Here is a 21,833-nt window from a genome sequence, read left to right on the forward strand (position 1 = left end):
GGGCAAAGTATACCTAATGTCAAGAACTCCATTAGCATTCCCATTTATAAATCAGACCAGGATGATCTTGGAGGCCTTGTGTTCATGTGATAAAATTGAACTACAGGAGATGAAAGCAAAGTAGCTTGGATTTCCTCCTCAATGCCTCCCAGAAAGAATATTTGTATTTTTTTTCTGGAATTTTCTCAAATGGTTAGGTGCTTTTGTATGATGAGACTTTAAACAAAGTTAATTCACATGCATCTGTTGAGCTGCCCTCTAAGCCGAATATTTAGACACTATCTGGGCATCCTTTTTCCCCAGATATTTGAAATGGTTATGAAATTTTATATTTGGCTATGTTTCTTTTAACTAGACAAGTAGAAATGAATACTGATTTCATCAGCTTTCTACCCTGTGCATTCCTGGGGGAAGGATGATTGATTTTTTTCCTAATTATTTTTATTTTCCATCAAAATAAGGCATAGCTTACAGCATCACATGACAATAAAAAGGCTTACAATGAAAAATAGTCACCCTCTGCCACACCTCTTCCTATCCAGAGACTGCTCCCCGAAGGCTTTTCCTTTCAACTCTGTTCTCTGTTGCTTCAATTATTTACCTACATATTTCTATGTAAAATTATCATATTGCTATTCTTGTCACTCTCTGGTTGAGAAGTTAGCTTTCCTACATAGCAGCTCCTTCCCTTCATGAGGCATCCCCCCATCCTCTAAATGTATTTATACAGGTCCTCAATCCCTTATCCAAACCCTTGGGGCCAGATATGTTTCAGAATTCAAAATCTGGAGGACTTTGGAAAGGTCATAGGGTCATATACCATGTGTTACTTAACACCTCCAGTGGGATCTGAGGCAGCCCTCCATGAGGAAACACATAGTATTTCTGCAACAAAACATGAACATGGATACCAAGTAGGATAAATAAAGACTATAAACTCATGTCAGTTCAGGTCAGGTTTTGCCATCAAATGATGTTGCAAACTTACAAAAATCTGTTGCTTTGCAGAGCTTTTTGGATTTCAGAATTTTTTTTTAATATAAGGAAATATAGACCTAGATTATTACTTGTTTAAATCAATAATCGATGTTTACATTATTATGACAATGTGAATACTGTTCAGTGCTGAGTCAGGTGGTGTAGTAGGTGCATATGATTATATATTTTTTTCTTGAAATCTTTTGTTTTTCCTGGAGTTAATTGCCTTGTTTTTTTCATTAGTTTAGTTTTCTATATACTCATGACTAATTTTTTCCATGCTTTAACAGGTCTGACAGATTGCCTATAAATATTTATTTTGTGGAATTCTCCTGTAATGCTCTGTCCTCCTCTACCACACATGAACTGGTAGCTCTCTAGTCCTGTTGTATGGCTACCGCACTTTGACTTTCCGTCATATTCTTTTGTCTTCCCCTTTCTTGGTTTATACCATTCATTTCAGCAAAGAATATTTTCTAATAGCTTCTGGAGAAAGGGTGGTTGAGAAGTTACTGTGTATTGAGTCCTCGTATTATCATTTTGTTACGTAGAGAATTTTAACTTGAAAACAATTTTTACTCAGTATTTTTAAGGCATCTTTTTTTGGCGTCTGGTACCCAATGTTGCTATTGAGAAGTCGAATGACATTCTGACTCTTAAAGTTTTAAAATGACATAGTTTTTCCCTCTGGATGCTTTTAGTATTTTTTTTCACTTCTAGTTGTCTTAGTGTGAAACTTTTTAAATTCTTGTGCTGGACATTTAGTGGGTATGTTAAATCAGAAGACTCATTTTCTTCGACTCTTGGAATTTTTCTTATATTTTACCTTTGATGATTTCCTCGCCTCCATTTTATCGAATATCTTTTCAATTCCTGTTAGGCTTGGGCTCAGATCATCCTCCTCTGAAACTTCCCAAGTTTACACAAATAAGGATACATACGACTTTTCCAAAGTTGTTTAATAACCTTGTATCTTGAAATTGAAAAACCACCAAGCAATCATTAATGTTTTAACAACAGTACTTGAGATTTATATGGAGAAATATGAATGATGTTACAGTCGTGGTTCTTCTCTGACCACCTCTGAAAATACCGTAATTAAAATGATCTGTTCTATTTTAACAGACATCAAGGGGAGCATAGTTAACGTATGAGAGCATTGACTATTGGAAGAGATTTCACCCCTGGGTTTTTTCTTTCTGCTTATTATCTCTGTGGGTATGGCTGAATCATTAAAATTTCCCTGTTCCTTAGTTTTCTCATTTATAAAATGGATATAATAATAGAACCTACTTTATATTATTATGAGGATTAAATGAATTAATACATGGAAAGCCCATAAAAAGGTTCAAGGCAGAGTTAACATAAACAAGAAATTTTAGGTATTATTATTAGAATGATGATGGTGAGGATGATGAAAGATCTGTAGTTTTTTAGACGACGAGAATAATGATGCTGATCGCCACATCTGCCTGCCCAGAAAGGCCCAGCTTCAGGTCTGCCAGCCTAGGTGTTTGTTTGCCTGCTAAGTTATCTGCGCTTTCCCCCAGTGACTGCAAATGTCAGGAACAAAACACAAGTGCTGCGGGCTTCCCAGCGTGGAGGATGGTGAGCCTGCCTGCACATAAGCATAGATTTAACAGCACTTAGAACGATAAATGGCCAATACGATTATACATCAACAAAGTCTAAGAATGAAAATGATCATGTGATAGGATGAGGGAACGTTGACTGTGTTCAAAGCTAAGTTGTTTTTACAATAAATAGAAGAAAAAATAAATAAATAAAAGAAGTGCCCAGAATTCCAAGCACCGGACATACAGAAAGGAAAAAAAACTAGTAGCTGAAGTGGGAAGCAGCTGCATAGCACAGGGAGATCAGCTCGGTGCTTTGTGACCACCTAGAGGGGTGGGTTAGGGAGAGTGGGAGGGAGGCGCAGGAGGGAGGGGATATGGGGATATATGTATACGTATAGCTGATTCACTTTGTTATACAGAAGAAACTAACACACCATGGTAAAGCAGTTATACTCCAGGGACTTCCCTGGTGGCACAGTGGTTGGGAATCTGCCTGCCAGTGCAGGGGACACAGGTTCGAGCCCCGGTCCGGGAAGATTCCACATGCTGCAGAGCAGCTGGGCCCACGCGCCACAACTACTGAGCTTGCGCTCTAGAGTCCGTGAGCCACAACTACTGAGCCCACGTGCCACAACTACTGAAGCCCGCACACCTAGAGCCCGTGCTCCGCAACAAGAGAAGCCACCACAATGAGAAACCTGTGCACCGCAACAAAAAGTAGCCCCTGCTCGCCGCAACCAGAGAAAACCCGCGCGCAGCAATGAAGACCCAATGCAGCCAAAAATAAAATAAATTAAAAAAAAAATCATACTCCAATAAAGATGTTAAAAAAAATAAAACACAGCAGCTTAGAAAGCCAATATGCCAGGTTAAATGCCTCACCTAGGACTCTAAACTTTTATTATAGCATAGCTTTTGACTTGCTTTGACATTCTTTTTTATATTCCCTCCAATCTTCTGCCTAATTTTCTTATCATTGCTTTGAGGCAAGTTTATGTTTTAGCCTGCTGTGTAATAACTGAGATGGAATGAAAGAATGGAACAGGTCAAGTGGCAGGTCTTCAAGTAAGAAGGCGGTAGGAGTCAACTTTGAGTCTGTTGTCTTCTGCTCAATAGGAATGATGTTCCCGACGTTCGGCGACATCCACCTGGCCCCCTTTTCTGATGAACAGCTGTACATGGAACACCACTCCAGAGCCAACTTTTGGTAACGTTCTCTTCTCTCTTCCCCTCCTTTCAGAGTAAACCAGAGTTCTTAAACTGTTGACATTGTGGGTCATCTACTGGGGTCAGGGGCCATCCTGTGCCCTGTAGGCTGTTTAGCAGCTTTCCTGGCATGCACTTCCTGGATGCCACTAGCACCTTCCCCCTAGTTGTGGCAACCAAAAATGTCTCCAGACATTACCGAAAACATCTCCTTGGAAGGCAAAATCACCCCCTGTTGAGAACTACTGAAATAGACAAATAAGGGAGCCGGTTAGGCAAAATCAAACATCCAAAAAACTGCCCTGATGCTAAAATAATAGCGTCCTCCCCCTGCCTGCTGTCCCTCCCTTTCCACTTCCTCCATCCATTCTTTTGGCCCAAGGCTATGGCTTCTGCTAGAACATGCCTTTGTCAGAGAGCAGATCAATCAGTATACCTGGATGTAAATGAGTTGATCAGAAAATTTTGGGCGCTTTCCTACTAATTATCTGTTGACTTTTGGGCAGTTCACTTCATCGTCTGAGACTTGGTTTCTTCCATTGGTAAAATGAGAACACAAAACTCCTGCCAGTTTGAAACCACCATTCCTTCTGCCTTTCTTTCCTGAGACTGGTTTTTATAAGGAGAAGGAGGGGAGGAGGATGACAGTATTGGACCTGTGGGGGGGGAGAAACAGAAGAGGTACCATCCAAGTGGGAACGTGAGGTGTGTAGGAGGGAGCGCAGCGTGCGCCGCAGGTGGGTGAGGTTGCGTACTAAAATGTAAACTTTGAGCTCTGGCTGAGGATGCAGAACCATCCAACAGAGATATCCTAAGTTGATTTCCAGGGCTTTCTCTTTGTAATGCCATCCCTTGGTGAAGGGGCAGGAAATAGGAGGTGCTTTGGTTTCCCGCATTATGAAGTTCTATGAGGAGTGAGGGCAAAGGGTTATGATTTTTCTTTCTCCCCAGTTTTTTCCTGCAAAATAGGCTTTCCCACCACAGTTTCATAACCTTTAATGGCTTCGATTCAATCTGTAATTTTGAAACTACAAACCACAGAATTTCCAGCGGGGGTGAATGGCCTCTTAGTGTGTATGTGTGTGGCGACAGAGGGGGCAATGATGTCATGTAAGGTCATGCTGACCCTAAATGTTTCTATTTTAAATGGAGAGGTTGGAGAGAGAGGAATTTCAGGTGACAGAGTATGCCAGACTTATAGGGGAGGTTGGTCGTCCAGGCAGTATTTTTGTGATCTCCCAGTACCATCTACTACACTGGTGGTTTTGGCAGAATGTCTTGAGAGAAATCAAAGGGGTGGTGGGGGGGGAGGAGGCGGAGTTGGAGACTGTTGAGTAGAGACACTCCTTTTGAGGAATTTCACTGCAAAGGGAGTTAGAGAGATGGGTGGTGGCTGACCAGGGAAGTGAGGTATAAAAAAGGTAGTTTTTTTAATGGAACGAATAGAACATGTTTGTATGTTTGATGGGGAGCCCAGCCCGTCCACTGTGATTATTAATACTCTCTAGGTAGTAAGAACTCCCTTGATGAGCTCGCCCATTCCCACAGTTCAAATACCATCTCTATGATAATGATTTCCGAGTGTATCTCTCCAGACTTGTCCTGTGAACTCCATACTTTTCCATAGCCAACTGCCTCCTGGACGTCTGCCCTTGGAGAGACGCACCATGTCCACAGCTCAGCTCCTGATCTCCCCCACTGCCACCCCACACCTGCTCTACACACAGTCTTTCCACCTCAGTTGCTGACAACTTTATCCTCCTAATCATTCAGGTTCCAAATCTTGAAGGCCTTCTTTCTTTGTTCCCCATACCTAAACCATTAAGAAGTTATGTTGGGTTTTACTTCCAAAGTGCATTTGACCCCTGAACAACACAGATTTGAACTGTGCGGACTTTTTTCAATAAATATATACTCTAGCTCTACATGTGAATATGTGTATGTAGAACCATGGATACAGAGGGTTGACTGTAAAGTTAATGAGGATTTTTGACTGCGTGGAGGGTAGGTGCACCAACAAACCCCCCCCCTTTTGTTCAAGGATCAACTGTATATCCAGAATCTGACCAGTTCTCCCTGTATTTACTGTTTCCCCTTGATCACAACACTGTCATCTCTCACCTCAGTTATTATGGTAGCTTCTTAACCTGTCTATTCCAACATCCCCAGAGCCCTCCAGTAGGTTCTACCCAGTCTGGCTCCTCATTTTCTACTGCTGTGTTCACTCCAGCCTCCCAGACTTCCTTGCCCATCCTCAGGCGTACCTGACACACTCCCACCTTAGGGCCTTGCATTTGCTCATCCTCCTCTGGAATACCTTTCCCTCCAGATTCACATGGCTAATTCCTTCAACTCCATAAAGGCTTTGTTAAATGCCTTCTCAATAGGACCTACCCTGACCACCATATTTAAAGTGGCAGCCATACCACTCCCAATCCCACGTTTTCTGCTCTGTATTTTTCCTCCAACACTTACCACCTCCTAAGAGACTTACTTATTATTGTTTATTGTCCGTATCCCTCCTCGTAGAATGTGAGCACTGCAAGAGCTGGAATATTGTCCCCGTTCACTATCCTGCCACGTGGTAGGCCCTCAGTAAATATTTCTGATAAAAACTCCTGTGATCTCAAGCATGTATGGAAATAATTACCATCAAGATTTTAGTTGATATCTTTCTCATTTTTCTTTTTCTTTATAAAATTAGACTCATACCATAAATACCATTTTATAGCCCTTTTTTTAAAACTTTATTAATACCTTGTTGACATGTTCTCAGGTCTTTTAGATATTATTTTGCTGCAGAGTATTTCTTTTGTGGCTCTCTTGTAATTTATTGACTTAAGATCCAATGTTGGGTATTAAATTATTTTAATTATAATTTAACCCTATACATTCTATTAAGAAACAATACTAAGGTATTGTTCCTATATTCCACAAGAATGTAGAATTTTATAGACCTCTATAAATTCTATAGGAAACAATGCTAAAGTAAACATCCTGTTATAGAAATCTTATACATTCTGATTATTACCTTACAATAAATTGCTAGAAGCAGAATCACTGGACCAAAAGGTGTGAAGAAGGAACTTTAAAAAAATTATTCTTATATGTTGCCAAATTGCCCTGTAGAAAAGCTTTACCAATTAACACTTCCACCAGTGGTATATGAGAATGTCTGCTGAGTCTTGCCCATACAGGATATGTTTTGTTAAATGCCAATTTGATTTGCAAAAAAAAAATGGTGGCCGATTTATTTTTAATCTGTATTTCTTTGATAGCTGGTGCATTTGAATGGTTTTATTTTTAGTCAACAGATACACACACAAAATTTTTCAATATATAGTTATCAAAATTCATAGCCTTTGCTCTGTTTCTACTTCCTGTCCCTTTATAAGGGGGTTTCTGCATTAGACTACTAGCATGAAGGCCCTCTGTTGTATTGATCGAAGGAACAGTTGGTGAAAGCTTGCACGATTTCTGATTTCCGTTAGAAGAGGCAAAGAAGTGGATGCTGGCTGAAAGGAGGGAGGGGGATGCAAAAAGTGAGTCTGGGTGTATTCTGAGGGAGTGGGCTGAGGGACTGAGGAATAACTAACAGGCTAAATAAATAAGATCCCCAGATACAGCCCATCATCAGTCCTCACCTGACTTAACTATCAACAACGCCGCTTGACGCCTTTGACTCTTCACTTCACTTCTGAGCCTAAGCTTGATTTTCTTCCTTCCTTATTGGCCCTAAATCTCCTTTGCTGATTCTTCCTCATGACTCAAATCTTTGATGTTGGATTGACTCCTGGTTAGTTCTTAGATGTCTTCCTGTTTCTCTCTCTGCTCACTTTCTTACTGATCTCATTTAAATACCGTCTTTATGTTGACAACTCCCATAGTTAGAACTCCAGGCCAGACTTCTCTGCAGAACCATAGACGTTGGATGTCCAAGTGGCTGGTGACAGCTCACCTTGGATGTCTATTGGGCATCTTAAATTTAATATATCCAAAGGCAAGCTGCTGATTTTCACCACCACCCCCTGCCCATCCCTGCAAAACAAACATAAAACAAGCAAAACAAAAAACCCTGCTTCTACTACAGTCTTGAAATAGTCTCCTAACTCATCTCCTCTTTTTAAACAACAACCAACATGATCTTGATAACACGTGATTAGATCATGTTCTTCTTCCACCCAGAACCCTCCAGTGGCTTCCGATCATCTGCATAGGAAAGTCCAAAGTTCTCCCGATAGATGGTAAGACTCCGCCTGATCAAGTTCCACCCTGCTGTCCCTCGGACATCATCTCCTGCTACTTGCTCTCTTGTCCTCTCCACTCTGGCCTCATGGGTTGGGCTCCCTGCTTCCCCTCGAACATACTAGGCTTGCTGGCACCTCACTGCCCTTCCTTCTGCCTGAAACGCAGGTGTCACTGTGGCTCGCTCTCACCTCCTTCAGGTCTTAGCTCACCTGTCATCATCTCAGGGAGACCGTCTGTCAATTAAAACTTGTAATCTCTTCCCTCCTGGAAGCCCTTATCCCACTCCTCACTTCATTTTTCTCTGTAGCACTTATTATCATCTGCCATATATATGCTTTTACTTATCTGTTTTATTTCTTGGCCATCTCCCCCCATGAGACTACAAGTTCTGTAAGAGTGGCTGTTCTGTTTACTGCTGTGTCCCCATCGTCTGACCTAGATGATCATAATTGCTCAATACATTTTTGTTAACTAGAAGACAAATGCATTATTTATAAGATTTCTTTATATATTAAGGATATTAAGACTTTGTTGTAGTTTCTTCAGAGTTTTCTCTTCACTTTGTAATATTCTTTGTGGTGGTTTTTACCGCAAAAGGACTTAAAAACTTTTATGTACGTAAATCTACCAATATTTTATTTTACAGTTTATTTCTTTTCCTTTATTTGAAAAAAGGCTTCCCCACCCTGAGTCTGGTATTAGCTTCCTTCTACTTCTTTCATATTTTACTTTTTTTTTTACACTTAACAGTCTTTCAAATATACATTTAACTCTAAAATTCATTTTAGTTTAAGTATGCAGTAAGCATATAACTTTACCCTTTTTAAATAACCAGTCATGGGGTTCACTCTTGGTAGACAAGCTTACTACATTCTGATGTTAGTAGCAGTCACCTACAGAATTAATAATTTCCTTTTCTTACTTGATTAAGATTCCTCGGCCCTTATTAATTAAGATTCTGAAAAGTGTCTCCTGAGAGTAAGGCTCAGTCATGAAGAATCATCATTCTCAGCTGTAAAACTTCTTTAGGTGATGGGTACTAGTGACGGTCCTGAAAATATATAATCGGTTCAGGGGGTTAAAACCAAGGCCTTTAAATACAATTTTTAATGGATTCTCATATCAAGAAAAATATATACATAGGATCAATTAAGAGGAGTAACCAAATCTTCTCAAGAAGTTTGAGATGATACTAGTTTACCTCATTACATTTATTACAGTTATAGAACACACAAGCATAGGCAAGTAGGCAGTAGTTAAAAACTAGATAAATCAGACTCTAGAACCAGATTCAACTGTGTTTAATTCTTGGTTCTGTCAATTACTAACTGTAAAACCTTAGCCAAGTTAATCTAATTTCTTTTAGACCCAAGTTTCTTATTTATAAATTAAAGCTAACAGTGTTACCTACCTGGGGATGGGGAGTTTCAGGGATGGGACCTCTCCTTGTACAACTGTCATAGCCCTTTCTTCAGAGGCCAGTGTGAGGGTTCTACCAGATGCTGAATATGTCTGTCCCAGTTGCACATTCAGGGACTGGGAAAATAACTACATGGTGGGTATGAACTCATTGGACACCCTGCGCAATAGACTTGGTCAGACCTTCCTTTGCTACCTCCGTAAACCCTTACTAACCAGAGATATCCTAAGATTTCTCATATCAGTATCACTTCTTATCTCACATTCCTCAAAAAATCTAGATATTCTCCTTTCTGCTACATAGTTGCTTTGCCACAGAGAAGAATTGGGGAATGTTTACCATATGTTCCTGCGGTGGCATTGCAGAGTCCTCCCTCAAGGGACTGGGTTTCCACTTCAGTCATGGGCCAGTGGTCACTGGATCCATAAACCAGATCTCTAAGTTAGATCTGGAAATTGGGTGAGGGACCTAATCTTCCCATTGTGACAGCTAACATCCTGCTGATAAGCTAGCAAGATTTTTGTTGTTGTTGTTATAGAAATTGAGCACTGTCTAGTGACGGTGCATGTATTTCACCTCTCTGGTAACACTAGGATCTTTTAGCAACCACTTACAGATCCCTCTGGATCCAGGTACCCTGACTGTCACTCTAGTCTTGCCGTCCAACACAGTAATTATGTCATTCTAGCCTATGATGGTTAATTACTGCTTTCTTGCTTCTGACATTCTGAAATTCCATCCAGATTATGCTCATTCGGAGCAGAATTTAATGGCAGCATCACCCGTCACTGTCTTTGATGTACTGAGGACAGCATGCCTCCGATCTTTCACTAGTTTGTTCCTCATTACCTTTATGAATGGAGAGTTTCTTGGACTTTGCCTGAGACTAGTCAGGTGGAACATTCTTACGTCTTCCACAGTAAATCCATCTAGCATTTCCACCTCTCAGCCTTTGGACCCCTTCCTCAATACTCTACTGCAGAAATTCTGGAATCTCCATCTCATTAACTGCAGGCCATCATGATGACCAAGCTTCAAAGTGACATCCCAGCAGACTACTAGGAGTGGCATCTGCTAGAACATTGAATCCTGGGAGTGCCGTTGTTGATGAATTGCACCCTATGCTGACATATTCTACCCCCACTAGTCCAACACCCTTAAAATCCACTCCAATACCCATTTCCCTGGTTCTTAGCAGAAAATATTAACCAGCTTCTCTAATGTTTTAGTTATATAAGTTATCTCCTCCTGGAGTAGGAATTGTACTTACTGCTTGGGCTGTGCTGGAGTTACCAGCCTGACAGCAATGAGGGACCATTAGCCTGGAGGCAATGGGCAACAATGAGGCAGATCTTGAGGGGAATAAGATTATCTTGCAAGGCCCAGGCTTCAAGAGGAGTTGTTGTGCAGTCTTCAGGCAAAGGGAAGCTGCTCTCCTCTGACAGGACAGATGAGAATTAGGCTTCTGCTGGTTTGAAGGATTCGGAGGAGTTGGGAAGGTCTTTTCAGGATTCTCTGCCTTGTCCACTCTACTATCTTAATTCCAGGTCTCAGGGCCCTAGTCTCTTCCTGTCAGGGCCCCAACTGTGATATGTAAGATCTGTCAAGGTTGCACACCCAATATCCTTTGCAACTCTTCCACTGTTGCTGCTTTACTATCTTGTTTGGGGTGGGGAGATGGGGCAGTTCCAGTTTCAAGAATGTGGCTTTTAACTATCAAATTCTATACCTGATTTTCTGCACAGAAGGCCTTGGAGCACCAAGGAGATAGGAATTCCCTGAAATTCTGCTAAGGAAGCCCTCTGGATTTCGCAGTGTGTCTTAAGTTGGGAGTTGACTGCTCTGAGATAATAGTCTTCTTTTTGCAAAGCTTCCAATGCTATTAACAGAGCCTTGTGTACTCCTCAATCCATATAATTATCATCACCCCAAAACTTCAAGCACACAGTTACCATATAGCCCAGTGCTTCACCTTCTACCTTTACTGCATCCTAATTAGCCACTAGTGAGACTGTTAGTAATTGTGATGAAACTACATGCTAAGGATTTTCCCTCCCCACTTACCAGTAATTCTACATTCAAGGGCCACAGCCATATTGATTGTCTTAGCTTGGGTTCCCCAGGAATCAGGGTCTTAGACAAAGCTCATAAGCTACTTTATTAACGAATGCCATCCCAGTAAAACAAGAATGAGGAGAAAACAGAGGGAGGCAGGAAAGGAGGGAGAGACGATGCAAAAGTGCATTACTGAGCTGACCACCACGTGGTATCAAATACCAAGAGACTGCTTGATCCCTCAGGACCATCTTTAGAGGTCAAATGAGCTATATCTCAGGACAGTTTATACAGATGGTGGGAGAGAAGTGTATTTATCCATTGGCTCTTAACTCCTCATTGGGCAACTGTTTACCCCTTAACATTAAGTAGTCTGCGCTTCGGGGTTGTGCATGCCTGGACACCAAATGGGGGTCAGGGCACCTCATGCCCCACAGTCTGCAGGGATGCTCAGGGCAGGAGGGGAGAGTGCACGGTGCAGGTCTGAGGTGAGGCGCTGCTGGGTTGTGCTCACGTGGAGTCAGATGAGTCCATACCTTGACACAGCGGGGGCAGAATACCTGGCTGAGGACTCCAGAGGCAGATAAGACAGAGGATCTGAGGTGACCCTTAAAAGGTGATACACCACTTAAGGAACCAAAAGACATTTCCCCGTTTCCTTTTCAGAGTATTGTGAGTGGATTGTACGCACCCATCACACTTGACAGCGGCAGAGCGAGTTGAGCAATAGCAGGGATGCCAGTGGTGGATGGTCTATAGTCAGCGGTTCTTTACAGACATCAGAAGTCTGTGCTTACAAAGGACAAGGGAAGATGAATGTAAGCAGAATTCTGCCACGGGCAGTGAGAGCTCCCTTCTTGCACCTTTCCACTCTGACTCTACTAAATGCCTTCTTGACCACGGTGTTGCTGAGAAACATTATTGTGAAGGGAATCCATTCCGCTGAATGAACAAGCTGCTACATTCTACTGCAAAGGCACTGGATGGTTTGTTCTTAGGCTAATTCTGCCCCCAAACTGAAATTTCTGCTAAAGGTTCTTTTGGTATAGCTAGAAGTTTAGGCCTTCTGGTCTTTCCCAAAAATATATTTGGCCCTGATAGTCGCTGGTTCTTAGAAATTACCATATGGACCAAATAAGAACATTTCAAATTACCATGAGATACAACCAAATTTTTGTCGGAAGTCAAGTGTATGCACAAAGTATCACAGAGAACTTTTGCAGGAATACTACCAACACAATTGTGTTTGGACTTTCATATGCCACTGTCCTTACTTCATTTACATTCAGTGATTCCTGGAGCTATAACCTTCGTTCAGCTACCCAGTATTTCTTCTTGATATTTCCTCTGCTTCTCTTTTATGTCTGCAGCTCTTGAACTCACCTGGCTTTTGCTCATGAAATAAGCCGCAATTTCTGTATTCATCTTTCTTGTAACCTGTGTCAAACTCATAGATCTTTCATAGTATTCTGCCACTGGACCCATACACATCCAGATCTGTGTAGTCAGGGATACACTATTTCAGTTTCTGGATCCTCTGGCATCAGAGCTCTCCATTTTCAGACAGAGTTCAACTTCAGCAGGCATCACTTCTTCATCCCTGGGCCTGGTTCTATACACTCTAAGCTAAAGCACTTTAGTTCTGTACTCACAGAATTAGGACTCCCCTGAATTAGGCAAAACTATTCATCAGAATTATATTCATAGCACACATATGGCACACTCTTATTAACTGTTTTCTTTTTAGTTAAGACACTTACGGTTTTAAGTGACAAAAGAAAGAATTAAAAAATGGCTTAAAAAAAAGAATATTTTTGACTAATGTATCTGAAAAGCCCGAGTAGATTCATCTTCTCAGGCACAATTGGATTCCAGGGCACAGACGCTCACTGGGTCCAGGTCTCTCTCTATCCCTTAGCTCAGCTCCATTCTTGGATAGGGCTCTTCCCTCATGGCAGCAGTGTGGTTTCCAGCAAATCCAGATTTATACACTCATAGCTCCACGTCCACTTCTCTGTTGCAACAGTTTGAACAAAAGTCTTAGACTTGACTTTCCTTGGGTCACATGCTTAACCCTGAGTCCATCATTAAGGCCAGAGAGATAAGACACTCTGATTGGCTACAACTCAGCTACATGCCAGACTTTATTGCTGAGGGCAGAGTCAAACCATCCAAACCCCAAGAACTGAGAGTGAGGAAGAAGTGCCTCTCAGAAGAAAATCTGGTGCCGTAATCAGAAGAAGAGCAACTATTTGCTGGGTAGAATGAACAAAAGATGTCCACCATAGTTGTCTTGACTGATCCACTCTTTCTTCGGATCCATTTCCATAGGTCCAATTCTTATACAAACCAGTAATGTCTAGATTTATGTTGGTACACCGAGGGATGCCCCATGGATTCCTTTACAGAACCCCAGGCTTTCCCTTTCTTCTTAATGAAAGAGGCAGTCTGAAACTTGGTTTCTTTTAAGGCCTGTGCACCCATTTCCCTTTCTTCTTTATACTAAAAAAAAACCCTATTTTTACAAATACAAAAAGCATATAAATATAGCACATGTAAAATATAAGCCACTTTGCTGGGGTTTAAGCCAGCAAAACCAGAGACATAATGAGCTGAGCATCTTTATAGATACCACTTTACAGAATGGTATGTCTGCATGCTGTTGACGCAGAAAATTGTCAAGAACAGCCAGGCTTCAAGTCCTGCTATATAAAAGGAATGTATAAGAAATAAAGTTGCAGTTTGTTTCTGGACACGCATCTTTCTCCTACAAGGCATTCCCAGCAGGCCATTCCAGCCACCCTCTTATGCTGCATCCTCAGCGTCGTGTGCGGCTTAGGTGACATTTTTGGATCCTTGTTTTTGTTTGCTAGTTCTTAGGGTTAATATATGTCTCTCCTCAGGTTGGCATATCACTGGTTGTTAATTCTAGTAGAACATATTCCATTAAGATACCCAAAAGTTGCATAATTGTCAAACAGCAGAATAGGATTTTCCTTCCTCCCTTACTTTTCTTCCTTCTCTCTCTCTTTTTTTGGCCTTTTTAAAGGAAGGAAGTATTTAATGGGGATGAGTGAATTTTTTTGTTAGAATAGAATGAGGAAGCAAAGATTTTTTTTTTTTTTAATTTTATTGGAGTATAGTTGATTTACAATGTTGTGTTAGTTTCTGAGAGATTTTTATTATAGTCAAACATCTGAGTTATGCTACGAGAGCGCGTGTGTTCATGTTAGCAAGACAAAGGAGTGTGTGTGTTAGAGAAACCCCCCACTGTTAACTTCTGCAAGAGAACCTCGGGCAGTACCACCATCCTTCTAAGACAGATCCAGGACACTGTGGGAGGAGATATGTGAAGGAGGAGGAAGGACAAAAGACCAAGGTGAGCTAGAGGAGAGACAAAAACAAAAGAGACCCAAGAGGGAGGATTCCCCTGGGTGCTTCTCCAAGCTCGGCTCTGCATGGAGACCATGGGGAGGCTGATGGAATGGTAAATGGGTGGCCTCTTTTGCTGTACTCTGGGTGTGTTTAGGTGTAGCCAATGTAAGATTGTTTTCCTTCTGGACTGTATTTGCAGGACTTTTCAGATGTTGCATGTCTTATGGTGGCAAAGGAAGAGAGGAAGAGGGAGGTACACTTGAAATTTGAAGTCAAGAGAAAAAAAATGCATGTAGACTCCTCCTTACGTGCTCATAAAGAGGCCATAAGCTAACTTGGAAAATAAAACCCACATATGATGAAAACAATGGAAATTATCCCCAGCTTCCAAGTCAACAGATTCGTTTCCTGATCCATCCCCCAGCAGTGTATCTTAGGAAACCCAGAAAGGTGCCACCTCCCATCTGCTTTCATTATTTTATGATGCATTTCAGAAGGAGATTTGAGATGTCTAAGAACTGGAAATATGGTCCAGCCAGAAAGTTTTTAAAACCCAGGCAGTGGGCTCTTTGCCTGCAGCTCTCCGTCTGCCCCAGGAATGGTGCCCGTTTGCACCACACTGATCTTGGCTGCTGGGTTTTAGTAGGCAGTGAACACACAAAGAGAATGGCACATCCTGGGCCCCTCTCAGAGCTGAGGTTGAATGCAAAGACTAGCACACAGAGAATAGAAGGCAGTTTCCAGCCTCCGCCACTGCCAGGTGGAGGGCTGTCTTTGCCTTTGGGATTTTCTCTTTCACCTACTTGGCCAGGATTCTAGAACAGCTAACTTAGTAGTCTTCAACCCTGATCGTGCATTAGAATCACCTGTTGAGCTTTGGAAACAAACAAGTGCTAGGGCTGCACCCCCAGATCAAATAAATCACAACTCGGGGGATGCAGTCCGGGCATCGGCACTTTTTAAAAGCTTTCCAGGAGATTCTCAAGGACAGTCAAGGTTGAGTCCTTCTGGGCTTTCTGGGAAGTTCTCTGTCTCTGTCTGACCCTCCACTCCTCTCCCCTTCCCTGTCTTCACCCCCTTCTTCCCTCCCACCCCTCTCCTCTCTTCCCCTACCCTCTCTCTCCCCCCTTCCCTCCAATAAAAAATTTTGTGATAATGACTTACTTCCCCAAGAAAACCTCCACTCTCTTTCTAAATACTGAGAAGATCGTCTAAACTTACAGTGTTCTGTTTCCAAACATCTTCTACGATTATAGGAGTCTTGTTTTCAAAATGTGTATTTATAAAGTGATATACAGCAGTTTGGCTTTACCTGTGGACAGCCTGGCTCTGGCCCTTGATGGAAGGAGAAGATTAGGAAACAAGAGATGAAGCCAAAGAAACTTTGGCGAATGATTTTCTGTTTCCCCATTGTCCTTATTGGCACCAGTGCCCACACACAGGGCCATTCAGGACACCAAGTTCTCCATTCATTCATTAAATACATAGATAGATATGTAGATATTTTTAGTACTAACAGTATTCAAGGCCCCATGCTAAGTGCCAAATATACACTGAAAGAAAAAGAATAACTTCCGCTTTTAAGTGCCTAAAACTTGAATATTTAATTATAATACCAGGTTTTACATTTTCGAATGGAAATATTTGAGCTGAGTCATAAAGATTGAGTAGGAATTAATAGGGCAATAGAAGGAAAGGAGCATTCTAGGCAGGAGGGAAAACAGGCAAAGGCTCAGAGGTGAGAAATGGTATAAGCCCTTCAGGATCCGTAAGAGGCTCCGGGGGATGGTGTTTTGCTTGCAGATTGGCGACTGGCTGTTGACTTAACAATATTAGGCCTCCCTGCCTCTCGTGAGGGCATCTGAGGCATTGCCTCCTGATTAAGAGCCTTACTTTGACTGAAAATCTAACTGCACGCCCCCCATTTTTATGATTATTCTGTGTTTATTTTTCTCTCTTTTCCCTGCAGGTCAGCAGGTGTAGGGGTGGGGGAGGATAGACACTGATGAATTGAATTTCCATTTGATTCACAGGCTATATACAGCATGTACACACACACCCTTAGTAGGGAAACCTCTTTTCAATCTAGGGATAAAGGCCTTCAACCTCTAGTGATAAGGGCCCCAAGCCTTTCTGGAGTTGGACCTGGGAATTTGAATTTTTAACAAGCTCTCCAAGTAATCCCATGGCACAGTCATACTGGGAAGCGCTGCCCTAGTGCCCAGTGCTGATCTGAGAAGGGAAGTTTAGAGAATAATAGCCAACACTTACATAGTAGTAACAAAATGCCCAGCACTGCTTCAAGTGCTTTACTTAAGGAAACGGAAGCACAGAGTTCAGGTGACTTGCCCAGTGCACACAGTCAGTCAGTGGCAGAGTGTGAACAAAGCCACTCTTAATCCACACCCTAGATCTGCTCTGTAAAGAGCCAAGACCATTAGCCAAGCTGGCAGGGAGTTCTTGCTGTGCTCCAGGCACCAGTCATGTGCTGGTAGATGCTTCACATCTGGCTCAGTGAGGGGAGGAAGCACTTGTAGAACTTGTCCATTTCTGTGGTCCAGATGTCCCTGACCACAGAATTGGGAAGAAATGTGCCCAGTGATGAGTCAGCTCCAGTTCACCACCAGACACAGCTGTCACTGACTTGTGACTCTAACTGGTGTTGGCCACCATGGCAAATGCCAGCAAGGTGCAGGCCAGTGGCTATGGAAGAACAGAAAAGGGAAATCTATTTCCTAAAACAGTGGGAGTATCAAGAGGCTTTGGAGATCTCAAAACCCAGGCTTTGTGCTCTGGGTTGAGATAATGAGAGGGCCAAGGAATTGTATTTCAGGACATGGAAGGCATGTCCTGGAGCAGGCAGCCACGTTGTGGTGTGAGGTCAAGGGTGGGGACCCTAAGGCCTTCCTGCCCCCAAATATCCTTGTCAATATTCTCCCCACAAGTAACTTCCTCCATCTCAGCTACCTCCTCCCTTCTCTCCCCTCCCCAGTTCAAGTGCAGATTCTCTAGAGAGGTTTCTTCCTCTAATCTACCCCTTGCCCTTCACACATTCTCACACTTGCTCCAGGGCTAACTTAGAGGACCAGTGAGGCAACCTCGCAGCGCATCACAGCTCTGTGGATCTTGGGGACGCAGGACAGATGCATGGTGATTCTTTGTGCTGCCTGTTTTAGGTACCAGCAGTGCTTCTACGGGGTTAACCTGTCCAGTCTCCGGGGTGCTGCGGTGGACGAATACTTCAGACAGCCAATAGTAGTAAGTGTGCTCTTTCTTCCCATGTGTTTATCTGTTGATTCATTCACTTACTAACTCAGGCACCTGGGACGCACTGTGCTCTCAGGCTCTGTGCTAAGCCATCACAGAAGCAAAGAAAGAGCTCCTTGGAGCACTATGTTTCAAGTTTTCCAGCTCTGATCTCCCGATCAATTAGGAAAATTCTCAGAGAATGATACTGTTGAAAGCAAGGAGATTTTCCAGCTGCCTTTCAGTAAGTAACTTCTGATTCTCCAACTGTCCTGACTCACCCCATGCACATACTCAGCCCTCATACTTGTTCAATAATTCACATCCTCCCATTGATTCTGGTGGCCCAAGGCATAATAAAAGGGGAAGCTTTGGGTAATAAATAGCTTGGAACAGGAGTTTTGTTGTCAGACAGATTTGGGTTTCAATTGTGGTCCCATCTAGCTGTGTAATCTTGGGCCACTTGAGTTTGCATTATCTGAAACTCTTTCAGTTTTAAGTGGAAGGAAATCCAACTCAAACTGGCTTAAACTAAAATGAAATGATTGGTCCTCAAATATTGCAAAGCCTGGAGACAGAGCTTGCTTCAGTGACCTGTTGCAGGAGTTCAGACAATGTCACAATGGTCTGGTTTTTCTGTTCTCATCACTTATCTCCATTTCCTCTGGCTTTACTCTGTTCCTAGACAGGATCTCTCCTCATGGTAGCAAGATGGCAGCAGAAGCTACAACTTCAGATTCTTACAACTCTAAGTCCCACAGGAGAGCCTGCCTTTTCCTAATAACTTGGGCAAAACCCCCAGAATTAGTTTAGATAGAGCCTGATTGTCCTACCTTGGGTCCTGCATCCATCTGTGAGCCAGTTCCTGTCTTCAGGGGAAAAGTAATGCTCTCGTTGGCCAATCTGAGGTCATAGGCCACACCTGGAGCTGATGGTAGACTGAATTCCTATGGAACTTCTTGTAGTGTCGAGAGGAGGTAAATTCTGGATGGTCCAAAAAAACACCAAATGCCTGCTCCAGAGTCATTGGTGAGGATTAAATGATATAACCTAGTAAAGCACTTACTAAATAAAGCACTTACTAAATAATTGTGAGCTTTTATTATTAATATTATACTCATTAAGCTCATGCCCTCTAAATTCTAACTCTTGTTGACTTAAAATTTCAGGAGGAAAGCTAGACTGCAATCTTGTTTGAGTTCAGTTTATTCTGATAGAAAGGCATCTTTGGTTTTTTTCCCCAAGGACACATTTGACATTAGGATTTTGATGGCTCGGACAGTCAAGTACACAGTAAACTTTATGGATGCAGAAGAGGCAGATCTCCACAGGTTGGTACCAACCAATGTTGCTCTTGATTTTTAAAATCTCCTCAAAAAAAAATAAATAAATAAAATCTCCTCTACCCCCCCGCATCCCCCAAACTTCAGGACAGAGTTCCACAGCTCACACAGGGAAGAGATTTCAGGTGTGAGTCACACACAGGAATGGTCCATCAATTACTAGTTCATTTATTGCAAAATGAGGGAAATGATGCCTCATTCATAGGATTGCTTTAGGAATTGAATGAGAAAAATTAAATAGTAGTAGCTTATGCTAACATAGCCAGACACTGTTCTGAGACCTTTACATATAATGACTCATTTAATCCTCACAGCAACCCTATGCAGATGGTACTATCTTTGTCCCCACTTCACCAATGACAGAAATGAAGCAGAGTGGAACAGTAAGTTGCATACACAGAATTATGTAAAATGCACAGAATTAATATGTGTGTTAGAGGTAGTATTGAACCTTTCAGAAGGCCAGAGTCTGGGCTTTTTAACCGCTCACCCAGGCCAGTACCACAATAATGACAGGAAGAGGAGCTACACCTTGTTGAGTGCTTGCTACATACTAGGTAACGTGCTAAGAACTTTACATGCACTGGCTCATTTTCAAAGAGGGCCCTCAGTAAATGTTAGTTTTTGCCCTCTTTTTTCCACTTGAAGAGACTCTGAAATGAAGACTCATTTCTCAGGTGGTGATATGAATCCCCTTTGGATTACCTTTCATTATTAGTATTTTACCCTTTTCTGCCTGAGAAGATTGATATTTGTATTTTTTTCTGGGTAAGAAATGTAAGACCCAGCTAGGTTATAATTTGCCTGGACTACCGAGGAAGCAAGAGTCAGACTTCAGAAGGTACAGCTGGCTAACTCAAACCATCATCTATCTTGAGATCATGGTGGATAAAGGATGCTGTATCAGTCAGGATAGGCTAGAGCATGCTGCAGTAACAAAACCAAACTTCAGTGACTTACGGTAACACAGGGGCCTTTCTCCCCTACACTGTTTATTCATGTGCACCAGCTTTAGCTCCATGCAGCATTGCCAACGCCAGCAGTCAGGCTGGTGCAGCAGCCTCTGTCTGGAACAAGGCTGATTACTGAGGAAGAAGAAAGAGCACGGCAAAGCATGTACTGGCAATAAAAGCTTCTGCCAAGAAATGACACAGCTCACTTCTGTTCACATTTAATTGGTCAAAGCAAATCACGTGGCAGTACCTAAGCACAGGAAGGTGGATGAATGCACTACTACTGTGTGCTCAGAGCAAGAGAAGTGGCATTTGGGAACAAGTCTAATAACTACCACAGGTCCAGACAAAATTGACTTTCATTGGCTTTATTTGCTGCTCTGAGCTGCCTCCTGAGTCAGGGAATTTTTTGAAAATTATGTCTTTGTTGGCTTTTCAGAGATGTCATTCATTCATTTGTTGCATTGATTCAGCAAATGTTTGTTAAGATTCTACTTTGTGCTGGGTACTGTACTGGTGCTTGCACAGATACATTAAGTAATTTCTTAAGTCTCTCCTTGAGGAGCTCATGGTCTGTTTAGGGGAATTCCAAAAGTGGGAGGAAATAATTACAGTGCATTAACAAACAAATTCAGTGTGACAAGTATAATGGAAAACTCTAGAAATGCTCTGACTACTGCAGGGTAGAAGAAGTTAGGCCTTTGGAGGCACCATAAATGCAAACAATCTTAAAAATAAGATTTTCCTTTGAAAATCTCTAGCACATTCACTAAAATGTGTCTCCCTGGAGTAGTACAGCCCCAGCAGTGGACCAATAATATCATCTTTTAATTGTGGAATACTTTGAAGTTTACAAAGCACTCTCACATACATTTTTTCCCACTTGACACACACAAGAACTGTGAAAGGGAAGTAGAAGAGAGATTTTGCCACTCTTCAATAAAAGAGGAAACTGAGGCTCAGAGAATTTAAGTGACTTACCAAAGTTCCACAGCTAAAACAGGTCCAGCTTCTAGATTTTGTTATATCTTTTCCAACATTCTTTCTCTTCCCACTTACTCTGCATTTGGCATCAACCATGGCAACTTCTGCATGACTCTTGCTGTAGCCTGGTGGGGAGTTAAATTGCCTCCCTGAAAAATAAATGAGCTATGACAGTGACCTTCTGAGCTTGATGTTCCCCCTTGTGGTCCATTTCATCTTTTAGGGCCCTGAATAGCCTTTCGCTTCTGAACAGCTGCGTAGGGGAGCTGCCACAGCCCATGTTTTGGCTTCTGGAAGGACGGTTGTCAGCTACGTCCTGAGTCATCCTCCTGTTTAGTAGTCCAGCCCAGCTCCGGATGCTGCACTCGCCCTGTGGAGTTCTGGGTCACTGCAGCACAGTGGGCTGGTCCTTGCAGAGTTTCATCAAGAAGCAACATTCTCAGATGTG

At 42.3% G+C, this 21,833-nt stretch overlaps 1 protein-coding gene across 7 annotated transcripts in view; it reads left to right on the forward strand.

Moving 5' to 3' along the window:
• The window catches only part of LOC309634387 (histone-arginine methyltransferase CARM1-like), a 299,419-nt gene that overhangs the window by 219,684 nt on the left and 57,902 nt on the right, over positions 1–21,833 (forward strand). For all 7 annotated transcript variants that reach the window (XM_082404407.1, XM_082404408.1, XM_082404405.1 and 4 more), the window contains exons 7-9: positions 3,672–3,762; positions 18,036–18,117; positions 19,351–19,436. In XM_082404407.1, the coding sequence (XP_082260533.1) occupies positions 3,672–3,762; positions 18,036–18,117; positions 19,351–19,436 (259 nt within the window). The remainder of the gene's footprint in view (positions 1–3,671; positions 3,763–18,035; positions 18,118–19,350; positions 19,437–21,833) is intronic.

The sequence above is a fragment of the Balaenoptera borealis genome (genome assembly GCF_965194805.1).
Source record: "Balaenoptera borealis genome assembly, chromosome: 8".
Lineage (NCBI taxonomy): Eukaryota > Metazoa > Chordata > Mammalia > Artiodactyla > Balaenopteridae > Balaenoptera > Balaenoptera borealis.